The 24,658-nt window shown below is 38.8% G+C and overlaps 2 protein-coding genes across 6 annotated transcripts; one reads left to right on the top strand and one right to left on the bottom strand.

The window, feature by feature from the left end:
- Positions 1–154: 154 nt before the first annotated feature.
- wdr90 (WD repeat domain 90) lies at positions 155–19,666 on the bottom strand. 2 transcript variants are annotated; one of them, XM_056738981.1, is made up of 41 exons: positions 19,427–19,666; positions 19,122–19,216; positions 18,824–19,000; positions 18,531–18,669; positions 18,251–18,421; positions 18,044–18,170; positions 17,723–17,790; positions 14,910–15,028; positions 14,566–14,778; positions 14,298–14,351; positions 14,109–14,177; positions 13,920–14,030; positions 12,785–12,930; positions 12,635–12,692; positions 12,444–12,562; positions 12,180–12,341; positions 11,914–12,044; positions 11,610–11,726; positions 11,289–11,524; positions 9,945–10,090; positions 9,647–9,777; positions 9,380–9,510; positions 7,009–7,170; positions 5,564–5,692; positions 5,304–5,478; positions 4,690–4,809; positions 4,366–4,610; positions 4,101–4,203; positions 3,876–3,997; positions 3,571–3,727; positions 3,044–3,234; positions 2,791–2,959; positions 2,565–2,694; positions 2,321–2,492; positions 2,048–2,170; positions 1,794–1,974; positions 1,557–1,687; positions 1,252–1,395; positions 959–1,078; positions 725–809; positions 155–531 (listed from the first exon to the last, which is right to left on the bottom strand). In XM_056738981.1, exons 1-41 carry the CDS (start codon positions 19,437–19,439, stop codon positions 374–376), a joined length of 5,550 nt encoding a protein of 1,849 aa, XP_056594959.1. In that variant the 5' UTR covers positions 19,440–19,666; the 3' UTR covers positions 155–373. The 2 variants fall into 2 exon arrangements, with proteins under 2 accessions (XP_056594959.1, XP_056594960.1); XM_056738982.1 differs by having other exon boundaries at positions 14,910–15,025.
- A 494-nt stretch (positions 19,667–20,160) lies between these two features.
- cluap1 (clusterin associated protein 1) lies at positions 20,161–24,573 on the top strand. 4 transcript variants are annotated; one of them, XM_056738890.1, is made up of 13 exons: positions 20,161–20,242; positions 20,537–20,598; positions 20,801–20,912; positions 21,070–21,154; positions 21,291–21,467; positions 21,608–21,787; positions 22,608–22,741; positions 22,816–22,957; positions 23,139–23,211; positions 23,510–23,620; positions 23,799–23,851; positions 24,064–24,120; positions 24,238–24,573. In XM_056738890.1, the coding sequence occupies exons 2-13, from the start codon at positions 20,577–20,579 to the stop codon at positions 24,424–24,426; spliced, it is 1,335 nt and encodes a 444-aa protein (XP_056594868.1). In that variant the 5' UTR covers positions 20,161–20,242; positions 20,537–20,576; the 3' UTR covers positions 24,427–24,573. The 4 variants fall into 4 exon arrangements, with proteins under 4 accessions (XP_056594868.1, XP_056594871.1, XP_056594869.1 ...); XM_056738891.1 differs by having other exon boundaries at positions 20,164–20,228; XM_056738892.1 differs by lacking the exon at positions 20,161–20,242 and adding an exon at positions 20,243–20,373.
- The last annotated feature ends 85 nt before the right edge of the window (positions 24,574–24,658 follow it).

Raw genomic sequence — 24,658 nt, 5'->3', positions numbered from 1 at the left:
CCGACATATTTTATTTAGTTCTGTGGATGTAATCGTTTATTTATTTTGCATGCCCGCAATGTTTTTTGTAATAAAACGCTTTAGATATAATATGATATATAGTTTCTTCTTTTTCAAACCACTCAGGGATAAAAACAAGACAGAACAAAGTGTGTAAAAATTCCCAAACTACTGAACTGATTCAGAATTTATTACAAATACTAAAACAAATAAAACCTTTCAAAATCTTATACTAATAACTCACAGAACAGGCTTTGGAACCCTACAAGAGTAATAGGCAACGCCAAAAAGAAAACCAAAATCTACACGCCCACAGAACAACTTTGAGGGCTCAAACGTGTTTAGTGTTATTTGGTCGAATGTTCTGTCGATGTTATAAGCCGTGTACAGTCCACAGTAAGAGCTCATTGTGAGCCACAGTAAACAGCCGTGATCCAGACCAGCTGAAGCCACACACGTCAACAGAGTCACTGTGAGATGAGAAATCCTGGAAACGGCCGCTGGCGGAATGAATCAACTTCAGCACGCGCTCTGAAACGAAAGTACAGCAGTCAGGTGTCTGCAGTTATACATAGAATACCATGACGGTACGCTGAAGAAAGTCCATCACAGAGACTAAAAGACTATTAAAAACAGCCTGTTTAATTGTGAATCTAAATAGTGTGATTGTGTGGTGTGAAACATAAGCTTGCAGGATAAAAAAGGCTGTGCATTTCACACTCACTGTTTGAACCAACGGCCAACAGTCTTCCAGTAGAGCAGAGACTGAGACACAGCGGCCAGTCAGAAATAGAAATTGTCCTCAAAACCTACAAAATAGACTTATAAATCTTAGAACAGTGTAAAAAAAAGCGAAATAAATGGAGGCGAAAAGTCCTGAAACACTCAAAATCTGTTTTTTTTTTTTGATGCATCTAAACATTTCTTATTTTTTGCAGCAGTGTTTGTGTGTGGGCACCTGTTTTTTGTAGAGACAGTAAAAGATGATTTCTTTTTCCACAGCGTAGCCTGTGTAAACCACCACTCCTCTCTCACTGGGGCTGAATGCTGCCAGACTGGGTGGCAATGGGTGTGAATCCTGATTTAAATAAAGAGTTGTGTTAATCTCAAGACTGAGACACAACAAATGGATAAAAAATACATGAATTATTCCACCAGATGGTTAGGACAAAGTGCTGGTAATAATCACATCTGAACCAATGCTGAGCACACTTCTTCATCTAATACTCAAATATTAAGTGTGTTGATCACCTCTGGTGGGTTGGGTGCTGGGAATGTCAGCCAATCAAGCAGCTCACATTTTTCCTTCGTCCAATCAGCAGCCCAGATGCTGACACGCCTATCTGCACTTACGGCCAACCAGAGCTCATTCCCCTCCAGACCAAACTCCTTATACTAGAAAAATTTACAAAGATGCGTTAAACCGTCCTTACATTCAAATATAAATGTCTAAGCAGGTGCATTTCAGGGCACAGCAAAACACTTAATCCCACACATTTAATGTTTTAACAAAAAGTTGTTCACGGAATAGAACACAGGACCATAAATTCACAAACCTGTTTGCTTGTACAATGCACTGTAGTAATATGTGCCCCCTTGTGGTCACGCAAGGTGCGTACAATGACTCCAGTTACAGGACTGCTGACTGTAATAAGACCATCACGACCTCCAGACAAAAGCACATGACCTACACACACACACACACAGACACAGACACAGACACAGACACATATAGTTTAAATAAACACACAAGCAATCAGACACACAACACTGGATCTCACACATACACTCACCGTAGTGTGAGTACTGCAGGGCACACACGGCTACAGGATGAGGCTTAAGCTTCAGTTCCATCTTAGAAGATTCCAGACTGAAGATCCTCACAGTGCCATCACTGTAACCGCCCGCAACACACACTCGCCCGCCGGGCTCATACACACCCCTTGGAGGACTCCAGCAAACACACTCACAGCTCTACGACACAAAACATACAATGACTATCTTACAAAAATGAATCGGGAGAAAAAGTTACATGTGTGTAACTCACCTGGTTGAGAACCTGAAACTGTACCAACAGCTCGTTGCTCTGTAACGCCCAAACTCTCAGGCTACCGTCCTCCCCGCAGGTGACAAAATGACGTTCGTCGGGACTGCAAACCACTCCATTCACCTGTACAAAGATGCAATTTTTTGAAACGTACTCTAAAGTGATATTTAAACAATTTACTGCTTCTAGAAAACTGTTACAATTCACCTTAAGCCTTCTGTTTTTGACAGATTAAGCTAAGAATAGACTTCACATAAGTTTTTGAGGTTTAACCTTGGTCTTGTGTCCACTGATAAGTCTTATGCTGCTGCTTTCCGCCCAGTTGATGTACCACAGGGTTCCAGCGGTCGTACCCACAATCCCCATGGCCATGACATCATCAAACGTGGCACTGATCACCGTACCGTCCAAAAGCAGTTCCTGTTCTAACTGCACCTGAGTTTTTCTGCATGACACACCCAAATGTTTGGCTATATTCAAGGTTAAAACAAGTGTGGCCATTTTCATGTTCACTTACCCATCATGCACTGCGCTGCTTTTCTTGTTATTTGGGTTCGTAAGATTCTGGACAGAAGCTATGGACCACAGCCTTAGTTTTTTGGAGTTGCTTCCAGTTATCAATTTGTTCCCACTGCACAGTAACACACCTACAGAAACAAACATGGTTTTCTTGAATATTTTCTGGTGACATCATTACACACTGAGCCAACAATGATGTTAATAAATCTAAATAATCATGACACCTATCTCTCCATCATCTGCTTCCCAGGTCACGAAGCAGCGCTGCGTGTCGCAGTCCCACACGCACACCCGCCCGCTGTTCGTGCCCGTGTAAAGTATGCGACGAGAGTTATAACATAGTGATGTCACCTCTGCCCGCCCCACCTCATCAGGTATGCCCACCCTCTGAACCTACAGAAGGAAAACAACAAATTCCATCACTTACTGGATTGTTACCATATTTTTCTGTATTCACTGTATTGTGTTTGTACGCACCTTAAGCTCCGTGCTGTGTTCATGTGATTGTAAGTTAGTGAAGAAAACAGCTTCACTGCCGATAAGCATTAGCTCATTAGCCGTGAACGGGCAGAACGCAGCATCATGAAGCGGGATGGACATCTGAACAGTACAGAGAAGCTCAAATGATCGAGTGCTCCACAGCGCCACCACTGCCTCTGAAAAACCACCTGCGAACCCAAAACATTTGTTAATAGAAAACATTATCCATCATTGAGCTGAAGTTATAAAAAAAGTATTGATACAATTTAATTTGCTACATGCACGTTACTGTCTGGTTTTTGATAAGCCAAGCTTACAATTGTCAGCTGAAAATGTAAAAGTAACTTAAATTTGAAAATTTATTTTTCAGTTTACATTTTAAGAACTTAATTAATGTTAGGTATGACTATCTAGGCCATACCAAGTGACAGTTAAGTCTTAAGTTTTCCAGTCTAAATTTTTATGCATATATCAAACTGTTTTAGCAATACAAAATGATTATTTTGATGATGTAACACACTAACCTAAAGACAGGAAGTACATGTCATCCCTGGAGAAGGACAGACTTTGCACCGCTCCCTTGTGGTATGAGAGACGGTTACTACAGGACCCATCTGAAACCTTCCATATGCAGATGCTGCTGCTGTGTGAAGCTCCACCCCCAGATGCAGATGCAACCATCTAAGGAGTAAACCGGATGTTTCATTTAAAAGGATTAGCATGAACAACCAAGTCATGTTTTTTGTACATACTGACACAGTGTATTCTTGGTAACTCTGATTACATTTTTATGCAGTATACAGTAGATTACATCAGGTGTGTGTGTTACCTGTGCATCGTGGGTGATGGCGAGGGTTGAGATCTCCTCTGTGTGCCCGAACCAGTGTTTCTGTGAACCAGTGTGAAGATCCTCAACGACGACAATGCATCCACAGGAGTACACAAATAAACCTACAGACACACATACATGATCAAAATGACAGATCGCAAATTACTCAAGTTAGATTAAAATGTTGATCACTTGCATATACCACACAACATCGGCAGCATTTACCTGTGTCAGGATTCCAGACCATATTGTTACGGCCATTGCCATTATAGCCAATCACAGCCTTCAGACTCAGCCCTGCCTGTCCTGGGGGCGGTGCTATTATAGTCTAAATTCAATGAAGGAAGGGGTAAAAAAATATATATATACAACTAGCTTGTGTAACATTATTTATAGTTATAATAGAAAGCAAAAGTCTGAAAATCTTGATTTTCCATACAGTATACCAACAGAAGTAATATATTAATAGAAGATGGAACAAAAACATCACCTGGTCTACCGCTGAAGTCTTAAAACGTGGAGTGAAATGTTTATAGCAGTCTGGACGCATTTGTGTGCGACTTTCCCCCGCTGTCTCTGCCCCCGACTGATTGATTGGGGTTGGGGGCATGTCCTTATCCCGCACCCATTCAGTAACTCTGAGAAAGGAGCCGTGTTTTGGGGAAGTAGAGTGGGTGTGGTCTGTTGTGGTCTTAAGCTGCAGTTCAGCAGTGGAATCACACATACCAAGAAAACCTGGTGATGTTTGGAAAATAAACAATTTAAAGAATAATTCAAGAGAAATAAACAAATAAATCCTGTCATAAACACATACCTTCACTATCCTTCCTCTCAGCAGAGCGATTTATAACCGGCAAAAAGGAAGTCACCAGTGATGCCTCCTGAGATTTCTCACTGGCCAGTGGGAATCTATTCACCTCCACACTATTGTGGGCTGGACAAAAAAGTTAACCATTTGTCAACAGAACTGAAATCATATGACATCATATCACAGAGACTTAAAAAATCTTAAAAAGATACCGAATTGAATACCTTGTTGTCCTTAATTTTAAATATTTTAAAATATTTTTCTATGAATTCACCGTCCTAAAATTCGGGTTATGAAATTCAAGTTTTATTCATTCAGGTTCACGCTTTCAGGTTGTAAAATTCAGGTCTCAATATTCAGGACACCAAATTTGACTTGATAATTTAATTTGAAAATATCCATGTGTAACATCCGGGAATGCAAGGAAGAACAATCGACCCTCGACAAAGAGTATAGAACACTCTGATGCCTTTTTGGTACCAGCCACTAGGTAACATTCGAGGTGATAAATTCAGTATCTTTTTTAAATTAAAGTCCTGGTGATATAAATCTGACTCCATACTGGACCAGTTTATCATGAATGGTCCCTTACAATTTTTTAATCTCCATAAATAGTATACCTGGTCTACGAGGAGAGATAACTGGCGCTAAGTGGGTAGGAGAGGGAGTCCGTTCGTCCTCCTGTGGTTGAGCCAGGAAGTCCCATAAGAAGAGGGCATCACCCACAGTGACCACACCCCTCTGATCAGGTGTGAACCTAACCTGCCTGATCACTTCCGAATGACCAATAAACACCTATAAGAGAAAAGGGGACATGCTTGGCCTAACTCAAATAAATAAATAAATAAATTGTGATACCCCAATGTCAAAACAAACATACCTGTGAATTAACATCCAGGTGCATGTTGTAGTCCCACACCTTCAAGGAATTCTGCCCGGTTGTGAGCAAATACCGTCCATCTTCACTGAGAGCCAAAGAAACACAATGACGCTTGTGCACTTCAGATACCTGTAAAGATTTCAGTCTTTAATACAAAATGTGTATGTTGTGTATGAATTGTTGTGGTCCACTAACCTAACTTCAAAATTTAACATCTGCTAGACACTGTTACATACTCGGATAACTAAAAGTAGAGCTGCACGATTAATCGTTAAAAGATCCTGATCTCGATTCGAACACCCACACAATCTCATTAATGAAAATCAACGATTCTCGTGTGTCTATTAACTTGCACCTCGGACTAAAATCATAACGCTTCAATATTTGCTGTTGCTGCCGCAGAAGTTAAAATGAGTATTATGAGGTATGTAACAACGTCACAAACAGTCTTTTCAAAACACACACTATCATTATTCCTGTGTCAAATGATCACAGAAGTACTGGGATTAAAGCCGAGAGTTGCCAACTCACACGCATGAGACGCGTTTACAAGCTCCGACTCTCCTAAATTAGTCTCACACCAAATAACAGACCAACATATAAAGTAAATACAGCCTGACAACAAGACTGTTCTTATGAGTGTCCGGATTGTGATACATTGTTCTGATTATGCTTCACATTTTAACTGGACATGTTTGAAACGAAACTAACGCTTGTAGTTTGTAGCGCGGACAAATCCGAGTGAGTGCTTATATCCGTCATTATGGTAAAACATGTCATCAGAGCGCATATAACTCTATAACAGTAAAAGAGAAGCTGCGCTATTAGAGCTCTTCATCAAGTTGCCCATCATTTCATGTTTTCGGGTTATTATATACTGTTTACAGGTGAGAATAATGCGATGTTATGTTTATCAGTACTGTCTTTCTGTAAAGACCACTTGAAGCAGTCTGTAGATATCAGGCAAATGTATAAAATAAAAAAGTGTCACCTTATGAATTTGTTTTACTGAGAAATATTTCATATACAGGTTAATTCACTGCATTTATACTTTATAGGAAGTTAAGCTTTTGCATTTAAAGTAAAAAAATTAAAAACTCTTTAGTTTACTTATGGAATTTGTGGTTAAACATTTCTCACCATAGTTACTGTTGGTTAACCATGAAATATGTAATAATTTTGAAGCAAAGTCCTACTTTTAACATACCTAAATAAACTATTTTTTGGTCAGAACCTCTAGTAAATTATGTATTACTTTTAGTCATCATTTAGAATCGTAAAAGAATCGCAATCTCTATTTGAAACAAAAGAATCGGGATCCTCAATTTATCCAGAATCGTGCAGCTCTAACTAAAAGTATACTGGATTTTGACCTTAAAATTGTGCAGAACAGCATGTATAACATTTGGAAAGTTAGAAACAGGTGTATAAACCTGCTCCGTCACCTGTCTAAGCAGTTGCCCTGTGTGAGTGTTGATCCAGAGGATCTTATTGGCCGACGTGGTGATGAGCAGATGGGACAGGGATGTGGGGGAGAAACACACATTTAGGGCGGAGTCCAGTGTTGAGCTCTCAACATCCAGAATGCTCACATCAATGCGCAGTAACTGCAGAGAGACAGCCAAAGAATTCTCACAGTGTCAGCTAAAGTAATTTTATTTGTCAAAGTAAGAAAAAGTCTGAATGTCAGCATTATGTCCCCTGGTTAACACAAGAAGGTTAGCAGGAATAATGTCAGATAAACGCAAATTAAATGTTTTGGAAAAAATTGCATATAAACAAAGAAAGGCTGTCAAACGATTAATCGCATCCAGAATAAAAGTTTGTGTTTACATAATATATGTCTGTGAACTGTGCATATTTACAAACATATTTACTGTGCATATTTACAAACACATACAGTTGAAAGAAAAAGTATGTGAACCCTTTGGGCTTACTTGGATTTCTTCATAAATTGGTCATAAAATGTGTTCTGATCTTCATCTAAGTCACAACAATAGAGAAACACAGTCTGCTTAAACTAATACCGCACAAACATTATACGTTTTCATGTTTTTATTGAACACAACATTTAAACATTCATAGTGCAGGGTGGAAAAAGTATGTGAAACCCTAGGCTAATGACTTCTCCAAGAGCTAATTGGAGCCAGGAGTCAGCCAACCTGGGGTCCAATCAATGTGATGAGATTGGATGTGTTGATTAAAGCTGGCCTTTCCAATAAAAAACGCACACCAGTTTTGAGTTTGCTGTTCTGAAGAAGCGTTGTCTGATGTGAACCATGCCTCGCACAAAAGAGCTCTCAGAAGACCTACGATCAAGAATTGTTGACTTACATAAAGCTGGAAAGGGCTACAAAAGTATATCTAAAAGCCTTGATGTCCATGTGTCCACGGTAAGACAGATTGTCTACAAATGGAGAAAGTTCAGCACTGTTGCTACACTCCCTAGGCGTGGTCGTCCTGTAAAGATGACTGCAAGAGCACAGCGCAGAATGCTCAATGAGGTGAAGAAGAATCCTAGAGTGTCAGCTAAACACTTACAGAAATCTCTTGCACATGCTTACATTTTTGTTGACAAATCTACAATAAGGAAAACATTAAACAAGAATGGACTTCATGGGAGGACACCACGACGGAAGCCACTGCTGTCCAAAAAAAACATTGCAGCACGTTTGAAGTTTGCAAAAGAGCACCTGGATGTTCCACAGCACTACTGGCAAAACATTCTGTGGACAGATGAAACCAAAATTGAGTTGTTTGGAAAGAACACACAACGCTATGTGTGGAGAACAAAAGGCACAGCACACCAACATCAAAACCTCATCCCAACTGTGAAATATGGTGGAGGGGGCATCATGGTTTGGGGCTGCTTTGCTGCCTCAGGCCCTGGACGGATTACTGTCATCGATGGAAAAAGGAATTCCAAAGTTTATCAAGACATTTTGCAGGAAAACTTAAGACCATCTGTCCGCCAACTGAAGCTTAACAGAGGATGGACGATGCAACAGGACAACGACCCAAAGCATAGAAGTAAATCAACAACAGAATGGCTCCAACAGAAGAAAATACGCCTTCTGGAGTGGCCCAGTCAGAGTCCTGACCTCAACCCAATTGAGATGCTGTGGCATGACCTCAAGAGAGCGATTCACACCAGACATTCAAAGAATATTGCTGAACTGAAACACTTTTGTAAAGAGGAATGGTCCAAAATTTCTCCTGACCGTTGTGCAGGTCTGATCTGCAACTATAGGAAACGTTTGCTTGAGGTTATTGCTGCCAAAGGAGGGTAAACCAGTTATTAAACCCAAAGGTTCACATACTTTTTCCACCCAGCACTATGAATGTTTACATGTTGTGTTCAATAAAAACGTATAATGTTTGTGCGGTATTAATTTAAGCAGACTGTGTTTCTCTATTGTTGTGACTTAGATGAAGATCAGAACAGTTGTATACATCTTTCAACTGTATACATCAACATACATGTTAACATATTTAGGAAAACGTTTAAATATATTTATATTTACCAATAAGTTATATTAAATAAATGTTAATTTATTTGTATATTTTATATTTTTCTTAAATACATATAATGTAAACACAAACTTTTATTCTGGATTTTTTAATCGTGATTAATCGTTTTAAAGACCTAAAATAAGCATGAATTTAATGTGCATTTATTTAGTAAAAGTGTCGAAACCATGCCTTGATTCATTTGAACTAAATCTATTTTGTTTAACACTTTGAATATACTTCACAAAGTCACCTATTTAAGCAATTTCAGAGCAAGCACATAAAGAGAGGTTTTCTTTAGTGTACCTCGTTGAGTGTGTGCGCCTCCATGATGGTGACCGTGTATTCTGTCGGTCCAACAAAAGCTATACAACGGCTGTCAGAACTCACTGCTAAGATATCCGGCCCGTGATTTTCTCCCTGTGCAACCACTTTACCTTAGAAACAGACAAGAGTGTTTTTACATTCTGTACATTTAATGAAGTTAAAAGTACAAGCTTTTAAATGATCTGTGAAAGATACCATCTCTGTGATCTGTAAGGAACTAAAGATGCATTGAGAATAATTACTCACCGAGAACACGGACCACATGATGGTCCTGCTGAGATGCTCGGTACAGGGTCAAATATCCAAGACAACCAGCACTGAACAGCCACTGACCATCAGGAGAATAAATCACACATTCTACAGACCCACTGTGCTGCCTGTTATAACACACACACATTCAATTGCTTGTGTGTTTATGCCATTAAATTGTGGTTGGCAAAATCAAGCAATTTTGATAGGCAGAACTTGAGATAAATCTTTTTTCATGTTATGGTGTATAATTTATGCTAGTCTCAATTTGACCCAAATGAGTGTGTGTTTATACCTATGCTGGTTGATTAAGCTGGATGACTGAATGTCAAACACTCTCACAGTTCCAGAGCTCGAACCACAGGCGAAGAAAGGCATGGTGGGATGGAACGCAACTGAACAGGGTCTATCATCATCATCATCAGAGACAAAATCAAAAAGCTACAGAAAGTGCAAAAGAAGATTTTAAGTGATGTGTCATCCTCATCTATTTGCACATCCAATGGCGTACAAAGGGCTGGTCGATTTAGCAAAAAATCTAATCTAAATTTTTTTAGAACATTTCACTAATTCACGATTTCTATTTAGATTTTTTCGTTTTTGCTTAACTAGTCAACTTAAAACATAACTACAGCATTAAAGTACTGAAATAACATTCTCTTTATTAGTAATTTAGAAAAAAACATAAATAAGGAAAGTTTTTGTATTTTAAAACATTTCTGTATTGTGGCTAGATGTTTTTTCAGTGTACTTTACAGTGGTCAAGAAGGTGTAGAAGTACAACTTTGCAAAAGAAAGATGCGTTATAAAGCTTTTCCGACACTTTTTCGTGTGTTTCAGTGTACATTCGGGGAATTGCGGCTTCTGTAAAATGTTTGCGGCTTGGTAACTTGTATCTTGGATCAACGGCGTGTAGCATCTTTATGAACCCTTGCTTTTCCACGGTGTGCATGGGAACCATGTCCTTAGCGATATGAAATGTCAAAGAATTTGTTATTTCTTGCCATCGGTGTGACATTTTATCATATGGAATGGCGTTGGAAAATGATGCCGCTAATGAAACCTGATGTTGTGCATTTCTAGGTGGATCTGTCGTCTTCGGATGACTGACTGTGTTGTTTTCATCTCTTAATTTTGTGCATTCGAGCCATTCAGCCTGATGTCTCTGTCGCATATGCTTAAACAAATTAGTTGTGCTGCCACTGCTGGTTGCAACTGACTTTCGACATATCTTGCATTTGACCAAAGTTTGTTTGACGTCTGACCTCTCAAATCCAAACCATTTCCAAATCACTGAAGTAACATTACTACCTTTTTTGATACAAGCTCATCCTGATGCGAAGAGCCAGGCGTCTCCATGATGTTAGCCGTTAACTTCTACGTTACTGATTTCGGAGTGAGCGGTTGAGACGCGATCAGGGGGATCAGGCGCGCCATCAAGTGGTATTGACAAGTATTTCCAACGTATCTAATTGGATATACATGATAAACTTTTTTTTAAATCTCGATTTTTCTTAAATGTCTCGATTTAACAAAAATTAAATCATGTTAAAACGTAAATTCAAGTTCATCGAAAAAAAATCGCCCAGCCCTAGGCATACAGGTCCAATGAATCTGCATGCATGTTTCTAAAACTGACCTGCTGCATGGTGTCCATGTCCCACACTCGTACAGTGCTGTCTTTTGATACCGTGGTCACACGCCGCCTAATTCCATCCACACTAAACCCCAAGACACTCGTTGTGTGTGACCTCATCAGTGTATGGTATCCACGACTACAGACAACCAGATACCCAAGATTTCCTCTGGTTGTGGCCGCAAGTACTCTTGAGCCGTCAGAGGACACACACACCAAACTGACGGGACCCTCATGCTCTGCAAAAACACAAACGTTTAATGTTTGCTTTTCTTTGTCAGCCTGGTGATTGGATTGAATGGTTATTAACAGGGGTGTGCAGACCCGCCTCTAAGAAAACAGATGAGAAGTCAAGAGGCCACAGTCGCATAAAACCATCCTCTGAGCCTGTAACGCAGAACTCATCACACACGCTGATGCTGTTCACTGCAATGCCATCACCTTAAAACACAGAATAAAGAATATTTCACAGCTGTAATATATGTAAATAATACATATTCTAAATTTGCATTTAAAAAGAAATTTAGACAATCAAAGACTTTATCAATCAATAAAAATCAGGGATGCAAATGTTTTTTGTACTTTTTGCCACTGTACTGGTAACTGGCTTAAAAACAAAATTTCTCACCTTTGCTAAAAGTCTGTTTATCTCTGCAGTCGGCGAGGCTTTCCTGAGCTGGGAGGAGCCTCCTGATGTTTTTTATTGCCACAGCAATGTAGTCAATCTCCAGGATGTGACCACTCCTACTGCTGACAAAGCTGATCCAATCATAAAAAAGTTCAAGATGTGACAATGATGACATCATTAATTCGTGCAGGTCTGTGTACTACACTCATTTAAACTGATTATGTTTAAGCAGTCACTAGTTTGTGTAGGTATGTGCACACACTCACAGCATGCGGTCGTCCACAGGCCGGTCCTGAGCGTGACCCTGCTCAAAGGCGAAGTCAGTAAACTCCAAGCTGTGATAGTCTCCAAGATTCACCGGACAAGAGCGTAAAGAACCACCACGAACGCGCCAGAGACGTACGTTACCTACACCACACGACACCATCCTGCACATAACATACACAACACATATTCATTTAACAAACATACTGTTATCATGCTGTTAACATGCTGTTATCTGCCCATATAGGTCTGAGCCTTGTGCACACCGTGTATCATCAAAGAAGGTGATCTTCATCATCTGAATGTCCACATCTGTGTGCGCTTTGGCCACCAGCGGGACCACGCCACCGCCCGTCACATGCCGTGTGTTCCAAAGAATCACCGTCTAAATACAGACCAACACATTAAGACCAACAACCAAGAAAACTATTCAGCTTTCACAGCAGAACAAGCTCACTGTTTTGTTGTGACTGTCCTTTCCCACACCACTCAGCGATGATCCACTGTGAGATAAACTGAAACGACATCCAACAAACCTGGTGTTTGATTGTGTACATGATCCTGACAGAGTTGTGTGTTTACATGTGTGTATCTGTGTGGGTTGTACCTCAGGAGATGAAGAGCGTGCATGTTTGTTGGAATAATAGTTTGGCACACCCCATCACGGAAGCTCCAGAGACGGATCAGACTATTCAAGCCTGTCTGAGCAGACGCCAGCAGGGTAGAAGCAGCATTGAGTGCCAGAGCTGACACCTGACAAACACAAAGACGATGTTAAATGTAGAAATGCAAATCTTATTATAATAATTAAGCTTTGCCACAAACCCGTCCTTTAACTCTTTCAACGTTATTGATGAGTTATCTTGTCATTTAAAAAAATCGCTTCCTGCCAAAGACGAGTTATTACGGCAATCAGTGTTTGAACTGATAAGTAGTGGAGATGGTGGTCTAGTGGGTTAAACCACTGAACTGGTAAATCAAAGGTTGCTGGTTCGATCCCAGCAGCCGCCACCAGTGTGTCCTTGAGCAAGACACTTTACTCCATGTTTCTCCAGGGGGATTGTCCCTGTAATAAGTGCACTGTAAGTCGCATGTAAATGTAACTTGTTGGCGGCAGCAGTTGGCGCTGTCACACACCTTTGGGAAAAAGTACAGAATCCCAGAACCTAGAACGTATATTTTTTATTGTTTTTTAATGAATGTTCCGAGTGAAATCTGGGCGGAATCTTTGACAATTTTTTTTATTATCTTAATGTTTAATCAAAGTGATGCATTTTTGATAAAACCTACCCACATCTAAGGAGTGATAAAAAAAGAACAAATGAAGATATAAGAATACGCTTTCTTTTGTTTAAAAGCAGGGACTCGGTTCTTTCATTGGACATATTTTTTGTCCATATATTGTGTACAGAAAATGCGCTGAGTCATTAAATTTGGTGAAAATGTTAAAAACAACTTTTTTTAAAAAGGCTGGCGGGGAAAGAGTTAAAAGAAAATATTTTTTATTTAAAATGAAGGGCATTTCTGGACATCCCTTTGTGAGATTTTGCAGGATCAATTCTGGTAACAAATCTGTCCCCAAACTAGATTGCGCACCATCATCACCCAGCTCAAATATTAACATGTCTGTCATGATTCAATTACAGAAATAAAACATACAAGCAATAAAGTCTTTCATTAACAAAAGGAAATGTAAAAATGAATCTTAAGATTTGCATTTTGCGGATACACGTATGACAAACTTTATCTGTGTGTCCAAAGAAGAATCTCTGATGTCGTGAGGAAACCGTCATGCTGACAATGATGGCGTGACAGGGATACACGACTTCCTCTCCATCTGAACTCCACACAGCCTGAGAGAGAGAAAGAGAGAGAGAAGATGAAAGAGAGCACACAGCAGTGTGTTATTTGTGTGAGTGTGTGTCACTCACACATCTCATCGTAGCTCCACCAAAGCCAATGATCCTGTTGAGTTTCAGAATGGGGTCTGGAAACAGCTTCTGAAATAAACACCTACCATATTAAACAAACAGCACAAACATTCACACAGCTTCTACTAACTTGTGTATGTTCAGTTATTCTATGCATTTAGGAGGAAAACAAGTGTATATCAGTTTAACCTGTGGTTGCTTTTGATTCACCGGCACCGGGCGAGGAGACTTTGCATTGATGACCTAACGGAAACATCCAGATCATACAGCAAGTCACATTGCAATTTCAAAGTTCATCGTTGAAGCATGACTGTGTAACTTTTGTTGTAGAACAAAACAGCACATAGACAGCTCTCTAGAAACTATGGCTAATGTGATCCATCACAAGCCCAAACTAGACGCTAACATTATCAGAATGTAGGGTAAAGAAAGTAATGAAAGCCACCGATCTACGCACTGTGAATTCTTCCTCGCCGTCTGTTGTGTCGGAATACACCCCATCTTCACATCGAGCGTACACATGCACATCGTCCGCAGCACACAAAACTCTGACTCCCTCACATGCCAGCGACCTTTGATCTGGTGACCCGGAGCTCTCTGACCGGTCAGAAGGTGTATAAAACACTTCAGGCAGGCTGGTTGTCTGGACTGCTGATCGTTGTTTAGCAGTCTAGACAGACACAAAGACGAGAGAAATGCAGAAAAAGACCAAGAGACGCCGCCAGAGCAAGTGAATAACCACATATGTATTGATGGAATAGAAGTAAACTGACGTGAAAGTTCACAGACACACACACTCACTCTTGCTGGTTTGGGGGTGGTTATCTGCTGAATGAGGGAGATGCGTTCCTGCACTGCTTTACTCACGCCTACAGTGTGACTCTGTTCCCTTTGCGGACTCTGTTCTGCTGGTGTCTCTGCTGTAGAGACAGAGCAAGCACTTACGCAAATCATGGCACTGAGTAATGAAAAACTAAGGTAGTACAATGTTACCTTTAGGTACTTCTTAAAGGGACAGATCACCCCCCCCAAAATAAAATTACTCACCATCGAGTTGTTCCAAATCTGTATAAATTTCTTTGCTCTGATGATGAACATTGAGAAAGATATTTGGAAGAACGTTGTAAGCAAACAGTTCTTTGTCACCTTTTACTATCATAGTAGGAAAAATAGCAAAGGTAGTCAAAAGTGCCTCGGAACTGTTTGCTTTCTTACATTCTTTAGAATATATTATTTTGTGTTCAACAGAACCAAAAATGTATAAATCACTATGGTACTCAAAGTTGGCCAAGAACTGTTTGGTAACAAGCATTCTTCCATATTCTCTGTGTTCAGATTGGAAAACTTGAGTGTGAGTAAAGGAAGTCAGAATTAAAATTTTGGGGGAACTGTTCATTTAAAGGAGGTATGAATAAAAAAAATCAAAATTTTAACCCAAGCATTTGTTATACAAGTATTCACCGCGAACAGTGTCAGAACTGAAAACGCCCTTTTCACTGAGATTACATCTGTTATTAACACCAGGTGCAGCGAACGCCAGGTTCTGGAATGCACCTATCTTTGACGACATTGATAGGTTGAACACCCCCTCCATAGAAAAATATCAACGACAACTTCTCTAGCCCCGCCCACTGGTTCGTGCATGGATTCCAATATTAGGAGTGCGTGGTTAAAGTTTATTTTCAAAGACGTTCCAGCTCATGTGGGAAAAACATGGGGGGTTTGTTCGTTTCATTTCTCCGAGGATTCCTTCGTCAACAAGGCAGAGATCGACACTGGATTTGTGGAAATTTTAAAATTAAAAAACAGTGCTGTCCTTTCAATGGATCTTACAGGAATTGCGCAATCTTATGTGTGTAAAACATTTTTGTACTATGTGTCTATGCTTTGTTAGAGATCGCTTGATGTGCCCTGAGCACTATTCACTCGAGATTAGTATAACATGGGGACTAAGGCTGCACGATATATCGTTTTAGCATCGATATCGCGAAGTACGCATGCGCAATAGTCACATCGCACGAGGTGCGATGCAGGGAAAGTTTTTTTTTCTATATTTGCCTGATATAAAGTAATGAATTCTGATTTATGAGTGCTTTTTTTTTACAAAGCACATGTTGTTGCCTCAAGTTTTTTACACGCAGACTCTGCATGCGTGCGCATGGCGAAATGAGCGAGGAACGGTAGAAAAGCACCGAAATGGACGACTTCGCAAAAAGAAGCGCATCGTCAATTATTTGGAAATATTTTGGCTACAGAAAGGATGATGTTGACCAAAAACAGGTACTTTGTCGGGAGTGCCGTGCAGTAGTTGCCACAACACGCGGAAACACAACTAATTTGTTTGATCATTTAAGTCGGCACCACAGAGCTCTGTATGACGAGTGCAAAGCTTATTTTGTCACTCATGTTAATTCCCTAATGTGATTATTATGTGTCCTCTTTAATGTAGCGCTCTGTTTTTAACCTGGAATACATGCATATAGCATCCCCCATAACTAGATCGCTTCTAGACGCCAGACTGCACTTCTTCATTCACAAATGAGCTTCCTTATTTTAGGGTAAGAAGCAACATTTATTATTAAATAGCAATAAATAAAAAGTCATTTTCAGGGTTTCACATCGTTTACTTTCCATGAACATGCCCACAAAATCACCCCAATTATTTTTGAATCAATTATTTATTTTTGGAGAAATTCAAGACATTTGATGAACAGTTCTGTATTTCTACACATCGCAATATATTTCGCAGGAAAAAAAATATCGCAATGTAAGTTTTTTTCAATATCGTGCAGCCCTAATGGGGACCTCTAGTCATTTGTATTAACTGCAGAGGTTCTCTGCGATCTTAAGCCTGTGCGAAGCGGATCTCTGTGATTTGGTGGGACCGTTTGCGAAAAAGGCTGTTTTGAAGTGTTTTGGTATTATTTTGGGTGCTGGGTGATATCCATAATTAACCAGGAGTCTCCCGTTTTTTTATTTATCACGGAAAAATTTGAAAACCGGGATCCCGGTGATCTTTTGTCTGGTTTCGGGATCACTGGTCTCAAAGGCTGACAAGTAAGGTCATATATCATTAAACACAATACAAGTATAGGCTATACAAAGCCTTGCCATCACATCCGGGAAATAAGTCAGCAAATTTGAGTAAATTTTGCAAATGCGTCACATGAAATACTGATGTGGGGAGGTCATTTATAAATCAAAGGAGGTCTCCAGTTAATACTAATGCCATGCGAAAACTGTGAAGGGTGCTAATGTGTAACCTAACGTTACATCTCAAACCAAATTCACAGAAGGCTCCAACTAAGCAAACTGCTATTCAATCAAAGCAATGGACGTTTACTTATAAAGTCTTCAATGCGGCACGCCAATTAAAACCGAGCGTTTGCAGAGCTGGCCTCTAAACCAGTGTAGAAAATAGCCTATTACTTATTGATTTTGATGGTTTTAAATGTAAAAATCACGCGAACGTCATAACTAGACCTCATACAACACTATAAAACAATAAACAATGCCATTTCAAGACACCTTTAATAATTAATATAACCTAAATGTATACAGTATACTGCTGTGTGTTATTTTATGTTTAGCAATAGCAAATATGCAGGACTCACTTTTAGCTGTGCTGTTGGATCCATTCTGTATAGAATCGAACGGTAACTGTGCTCCATCTGAGGGAAACCTGTGAGTCATTGAAATATTTAATAGCCACTTGCAAATGTAGAAAACAATGTGTGAATTCAATACTGACAATCCAAGTTAAATTTAATGTGTCAAGCAAAAACAAACCAGTTAGAAATACAAGACAGTGTTGTTAAAGGACCAGTTCAGCCACACATGAAACTTCGGTCATTATTAACTCACCCTCATTTAGTTGAATAAATAATGACAGAATAGTGAACCGTTCCTTTCATTTGAGAAAATGTGACTCTTACCTTATGTAATCATACAACTTATGCCAGCTCTGGCCTTTTGGCACAGGGAAACACATTTCCCTGGGCATCGGTGCAGTGCCTTCCGGTAACACCATCCCAGCTTGCCTAAACTCAGAGAATGAGAGACCTAAAACACAAGAGATAGAGACATTAAGAGAGAGTTTTTTGAGTGTATGTGTGTTATAGTGAGTGCGTGGTTGCGTGTACCAGGGTCAAACTGCAGGTCACTGGTGATGATGTTTTTGACTGACATATTGGCACAAAGTTTGATGCTTTTGAGGTGATTGTGTGTTCTGCTCAGATAAACTGACAATACGTAACGTAAATCCATCATCAGGCAAGTCCAGCATGGGTTCAGCGGCGCTGGGCCCACTAAACCTGAAATACACATGCTGTCTATTAACCAAATGTTACATGATAAAGATGATGAAGAAACAAAAGATCAATGGTATACATACAGAAGTAAAGCAGAACTTAATATATTTACCTTGTTTTGCAGTCCTGGACGTCTTCTCATACACTGAACCCTCTGTGGCTCCACACAAGAAAGGAAACTGAAGCCATGTTGCCGTGGATTTGAACTCTTTGAACATGTTAGAAAACGACACACGGATCACCTGTCCCTCCTGAAAGAAAGAGAACAAGATATGAGCATAGTCACTGTATGCACTTTGTTCTTACACAATAAAATATTTTGAACCTACTTTGATTTTTTAGCAAGCAACTCTGTAATGAGCTGAATAATTTTACGCAAGTTTTTTTGAAAAATTTATATCTCACCTCGGCACAAATGTCAATGTGCACGATGAAGTGCTTGTTTGGGACGGGTCTGAACAGCAGATAGAGGTACCGTCCGGTTAGACCTAGAGACTGGCTGCTGGTTTTGGGCAGTACGATATAGTTACTGGCGGGGATGGATCCACGGATCCAAAAGACGGAACACTTCAGGGTCTTATCCTTTCATTGAAACATAATGATAAATTAGCAGAAAGATCAGATGTACTTTATTTAAGTCTAAGAAGAAACTTCTCTACAATATAAAATGTAAAGTTTTAGGAGGAACAGCCTGATGTTCTACCATATATGTGGTGACATCTCCCTCTTTATTGACCTTCTTCCACTCTTCTATCCTCATGTGTTTGAAGATGTTCACAAACGGCTGCTGCCACAAAGCTGATGGAGACACATATATCACTGCATTGCGTACTGTTATACCTTATATAACTTAGATCGCATCGAGAACTGTTCACTGTGCTTTATTAGCATGCCATGTGCTGTTTAATTCGTGTACTTTAAAGTGCAACATTTTTACTTCAGATTGTATTGTACCGCATTGTAAATCGTTTTTTTGCGCATCGTACATGTTTGTTAATGTAATCTTACCTCTGGAAGACATCGCTGAGTTCACGGACCTGATTCACCTGTTAACTGAAAACGGACCGTTGCTCAACAATTAGAATTCATTCACTTCCGTCTTCAACACGACAAGAAAGAGTTTATTCATGACGACAGTGTGTTTTGGTTTCGCACAAAAGTAATTTTCACTTTTAGTCGATGTTTGGTGTTTCTGTAAGTTTGTTGTGGTGATGAATCTTGTCCCTCGCGCTCCAGATACCGCCTTGTTCGAACGGCATGACGACAGAGCTACGTCATCGAGTTCCAACGGAAAATAGCAAATATATATTTTATTCTTAACTTGTATTTTTATTAATGCTTTTATTTATGTATCTAAATTGAGTGTTGTTTTCATCCTTGCAATAATAAATAATTGATTAAAATGATAAATAATTAACGTTTATTTAAAGATTATATTTGTGCTTTTACGCAAATTTATGCGTACTCGTTTATGTATCAGTATTGTTTAATCATATCTTAGATATGAATATTGTGCCATATACATATGCATAATACATTTGTATTCAATATTACGTATAATATTGTCGATATTAGGAATGACTGGTTGCGTTAACTTTATAAACGTTTCATTCTGTTGTACAGTTTTCAAACATGTGTGTTATATTAACAATATTGCAATTACGTTACAATTATGTGTTCTAAGTTTTTTTTTTAAACGCGAGGTTCAAGCAAACGCGATTTGCTTTAGCCATGTAGTTTGGCTTTCTCGGCACCCGTAGGTCCGCTTCGCTGCCATAGTGACGAAAAGAGCTAGACGCTCTAGCTAAAGGCAAGAAAATACAGGTTTACATGCTATATTATTGTTATATGACGTTACATAATAATAATATCATTGTAGTTCTGTTATTATTGATAAACTACAATCAGACATAAATTTGACAGCGAAGGTGATGCTGAATAGAAACCAAATTCGGGTATCTGATATCATATTCGTGGTTTGTTGTCAATAGTAATCTTGCTCCAGAATATGCACATTTATGGATATAGTTATGTATATATTGATAATGTATTAAGGCAGGTATATGACCATTTATTTACGCTGTTGGTTTTAATAATGAAGTTAATCTTATCTTGTAGGTGAAAGTGTGTATACTTGATTAAAGAGAGGACAACAGTCATGTCTTTTAGAGATCTCAGAAGTAAGCCAAACTTTTATTTACATCTATTATGTACATTTTTACATGCTTCAAAGGCTAATTCCATGAAAAACTAGATGGTGGAAGTCCTTTTAATACAGTATTAAATTCTTTTAGCTGTACACTCTATACTTGCCCTGTTGCATGAGATGTTTAAGTCTATAAAGTCATGGTTAAATATTTATGTTGTGGTTTGGATATGTAGATTTTACAGAGATGATGAGAGCGCTTGGCTACCCCCGTCTCATCTCCATGGAGAACTTTAGAGTTCCAAACTTCCCTTTGGTGGCTGAAATTCTCATCTGGCTTGTCAAGAGGTGATGAATAATATTAACGTGTGTAACTGTGGGAATGTGTATTTAAAAAAAAAGAAAAAGTGTGATAAAGAGACAAACAAAGGGTAGTGTTTGTAATTCATATAAACTACAAAATACATCTATTTAAAAATAATTACAAATACTTTTCTTCCTGCAGATACGAACCTCAGATGGAAATTCCAAGTGATTTTGACAAAGAGTCAGACAGAGTGTTTTTCATCAAGGCTGTGGCTCAATTCATGGTATATGATATCATATTATTAATGTGTTAAAATTGTTCATAGCATCATTTCCAACATGCTTATTTACCTAACTTAACGCTGTAGAAGGAATTCATTTGGAAGCATAATTTATCAGAAGATGTCTGTGTTTCTCCAGGCGACCAAGGCTCACGTGAAGTTGAACCTTAAGCGTCTGTATCAAGCAGATGGATATGCTGTGAAAGAGATGCTAAAAATCACCAGCATTCTTTACAACGCCATGAAGACCAAAGAGAACGCCGTTGATCACAGCCAAGAGGAGAATAGCAAGTTCAAGTTTGATCTTGGGTCAAAGGTAAACAGGTCAAATGAATCAAATCATCCACACATGTTGACTTGTGCCATCGTTACCAATATTCATATTGTATATTTCTCTGTTCATTTTATGTTGCATGAAAGTGTTGTTTTAGATGATTTGTTTGTGTTCGTGCGCAGATAGCGGATTTGAAGGTGGCACGTCAGCTGGGTTCTGAGATCACAGCGAAGGGTGCGACGCTGTACGACCTGCTGGGGCATGAAGAGGACCTGAGAGAGAACAGGACAGCTGCCATTGCTCGACCCTTAGAAATCATGGAGACAGAGAGAGTCATGAGAGCAGCTGTGAAAGACGTCACGGTAATACAAAATATTTAAAAAAACGTAGTCATCTTTGTCATAAACAGGACAGAGGAGAAAGCTGAAGGTTGTGCACAATTAACTAGGGAATGGAATGATTCACCCTGAGCCATGAATTATAATGTGTGACGATTCAAATCGGTTGAGGTGTCAACTGAATCGCAATACATTTTTGAACAGCAGGGGCCAGTATGTTCACTGCAAACATAAACGTGGACATGCTGATATTTCTTAAATTAAAAAAATCCAAGAAAAGCACAGATATTCTTAGTTTGTTTATATTAAATAGCCTTTTTCTATTATTAATTTGTTTTAAAATTGCATTTTAGATTTATTATTTGAAATAAAACATAATTTTACTTTACAAAGAAACGTGAAGCATATATAAAATAATGCAAGTGAAGTTGTTTATTTCTAATTTGTTTCAACTCATTTTGTTAAAATAAGTTGTGAGTAAACTGTAACTAAATCGCATCGTGAGATCAGAATCATGAATCGCATCGCATCGTGAGTGAATCGTTACATCCCTACAATAAACTCTTTATTTTAAAAGATCCTATTTCCCAAAATCCTCTTTAGGCACTATAACATTAAATTATAATAGTCATTATATATAATTATATTATAATTGAACAAAAATACAAAAATAAAGCACAACTGTCCTATTAATGTTTTATGAATGTATGTTATGTACTCCTTTAGATGGATACTCAATAAATCCACGTTTTTGCTGCATTCGTCATATAACATAAATGAGTGGAAAGTTGTTGATGGGTTGTGATGCTTTTCAGGGTCTTGAGTACTGAATGTGTTTATTTAGGAAACCATCCAGATGACTAAAGATCTGCTCAATAATGTGTCTTCTGATGAGATGAGTCTTGAAGCCAAAATCGAAAAGAAGAAACAGGACTTGGAGAGAAACCAGAAACGTTTACAAACTCTACAGAGCGTACGGTGAGTCAGGCGCATGTAAGCATTAGCACACACACCGTTTGAAATATTCTCTGACGCTATGTTTTGATGTGCAGTCCGGCATTTATGGATGAATACGAGAGGATCGAGGAGGAATTGGAGAAGCATTACCAGACTTATGTGGAAAAGTTTAGAAATCTGAGTTTTCTGGAACAACAGCTGGACGACTATCACAGAGCCGAGCAGGAACGCTTTGAGGTGCAGATCAGACATTTCAAAGCAAAGATACTTCTCAAATGAGTCTGATACCCAATCAGCAAAACTGATAAACATGCTAAGTTGAAATGACAAAAGATGACTCTAGCTTGAATATTGTAAAGGTTTTAAACTTAGGTTTTAAGATTATAGAGTTATTGGAAATATTTCTGTTTTTTTTCAGGACGCAGAAATGACAATGAAAATGAGACAAAATAAATTAAAAGAGGAGGAGAAAAGGCTCATGAGGAGTGGAGGTGAGTCACACACACAGCTGTCTGAATCAGAACCAAACGTGAAATAAACAGATATAGTAGGAATATATATGTATGGTATGAAAATATATGTAAAAATATTATCATAAAAATATCTGCTTTGCAAAACAGAGAAAATTGATATATAGAAATAAACACATAAATGCTGTATATCTCTTAATAAAACAAAACCTTATATATAAATGTACGTCCGTGAACAATTTGGTGTAGTGAAAAAAATATAAACATCCGAACATTTGACCTCTGACGCCCTGAAACCTCATGTTTTCTTTCTCTGCAGCGGGAGATGAAGACTCAGATGCTGACATCCCAGAAGATGAAGGATCCGACAGCGATATAGATGATGGACAGCAGACTAGGCCACACCTCACACGTCACGCCCATTTATCAGGTGATGGGTAAATTAAAATCTGTTTTTAAGAATCCTTTTAAATTTAAATTTTTTAAAAGCTAAAAACCTACCAATATACACACTTTCTGAAAGAATCATTTCATCATCGTTAGCACCAACATTTAAAAAAGGATTTTGGATTTTATAATATACTCACATTCATGTAATTTTGTTCAAGGTCGAGGTGGCGCCCAAATCATCGGCAGTATGAGAGGAGGAGATAGTGAGGAGGTGAGCTCACAAACACATACAGAATGAAAAACATTCAACTATACATTATTGTTATCCAGTATTATTTTCCACTTCCCTCTATACAATCCTCTACATTTCTTTTGGAATCCACAGTTCTTTTCTTACTGTTATAACACCACCACACTCATTTCATTTCTCCTTAATTCATTCCATTTCTCTTTCTTTTCTTCTTTTTCTTCTTCTTCTTCAAGCCCAGAACAAAGGAACACATCTGTCTCTCCGGCAGCCGGAAGCAAAAGAGAGGAAAGGTGGTCTGTTTGTGTGTAAATTTAGGGATTTTGATAGAGCCCTGTATCAATTCCCCTCCACTGACCTGTGTGTGTGTCTGTTCTATTATATCATTCACAATCTGCTTTGATTTGCAGTCGGATGACAGTGAGATTGATGTGGACGATGATGATGATGGTGAGGAGGAAGAAGAGGAGGACGAAGAGGAAGAAAATGAGGATCTTGATGAAGATAATGACAGTCTGGAAGGTTCACCCGCCAAACCTGGACGACCAAACCGATCGCTGCACCCTCAGATCCTCGAGGAGAGCGATAATGATTTTTAATTTATGACTCACTTGTTGATCTTCTTTCTTGAAAACATTTAACTGGATGTGCAGCAGAATTTTTTTATTGTGTTTTATTGAGGTAATCTTTCTGTCAGTACGGTTTAATGATATACACTTATTACATATAATAAATATTAACATTAATCTCATGTAAAAAGTCTGAATAATATTTTCTCCCCAAATAAAAAAGAAAAGAACATAAAATTATATTTAACGTAATGCAAACAAA

Source organism: Triplophysa dalaica, chromosome 23 (genome assembly GCF_015846415.1).
Source record: "Triplophysa dalaica isolate WHDGS20190420 chromosome 23, ASM1584641v1, whole genome shotgun sequence".
Classification (NCBI taxonomy): Eukaryota; Metazoa; Chordata; class Actinopteri; order Cypriniformes; family Nemacheilidae; genus Triplophysa; species Triplophysa dalaica.
Note: the sequence above shows the minus strand (reverse complement) of the source record. Positions and strands in the feature narration are given on the sequence as shown.

Coding starts and splice junctions, on each gene's coding strand:
- wdr90 (XM_056738981.1), bottom strand. Junction 19,001..19,121: donor GAGATGTCACCACATATATG/GTAGAACATCAG, acceptor TTTCAATGAAAG/GATAAGACCCTGAAGTGTTC. Junction 11,727..11,913: donor TAAACAGACTTTTAGCAAAG/GTGAGAAATTTT, acceptor CTGTGTTTTAAG/GTGATGGCATTGCAGTGAAC.
- cluap1 (XM_056738890.1), top strand. CDS start 20,577: ATGTCTTTTAGAGATCTCAGAA. Junction 22,742..22,815: donor CAAACTCTACAGAGCGTACG/GTGAGTCAGGCG, acceptor TTTGATGTGCAG/TCCGGCATTTATGGATGAAT. Junction 24,121..24,237: donor GGAAGCAAAAGAGAGGAAAG/GTGGTCTGTTTG, acceptor TTTGATTTGCAG/TCGGATGACAGTGAGATTGA.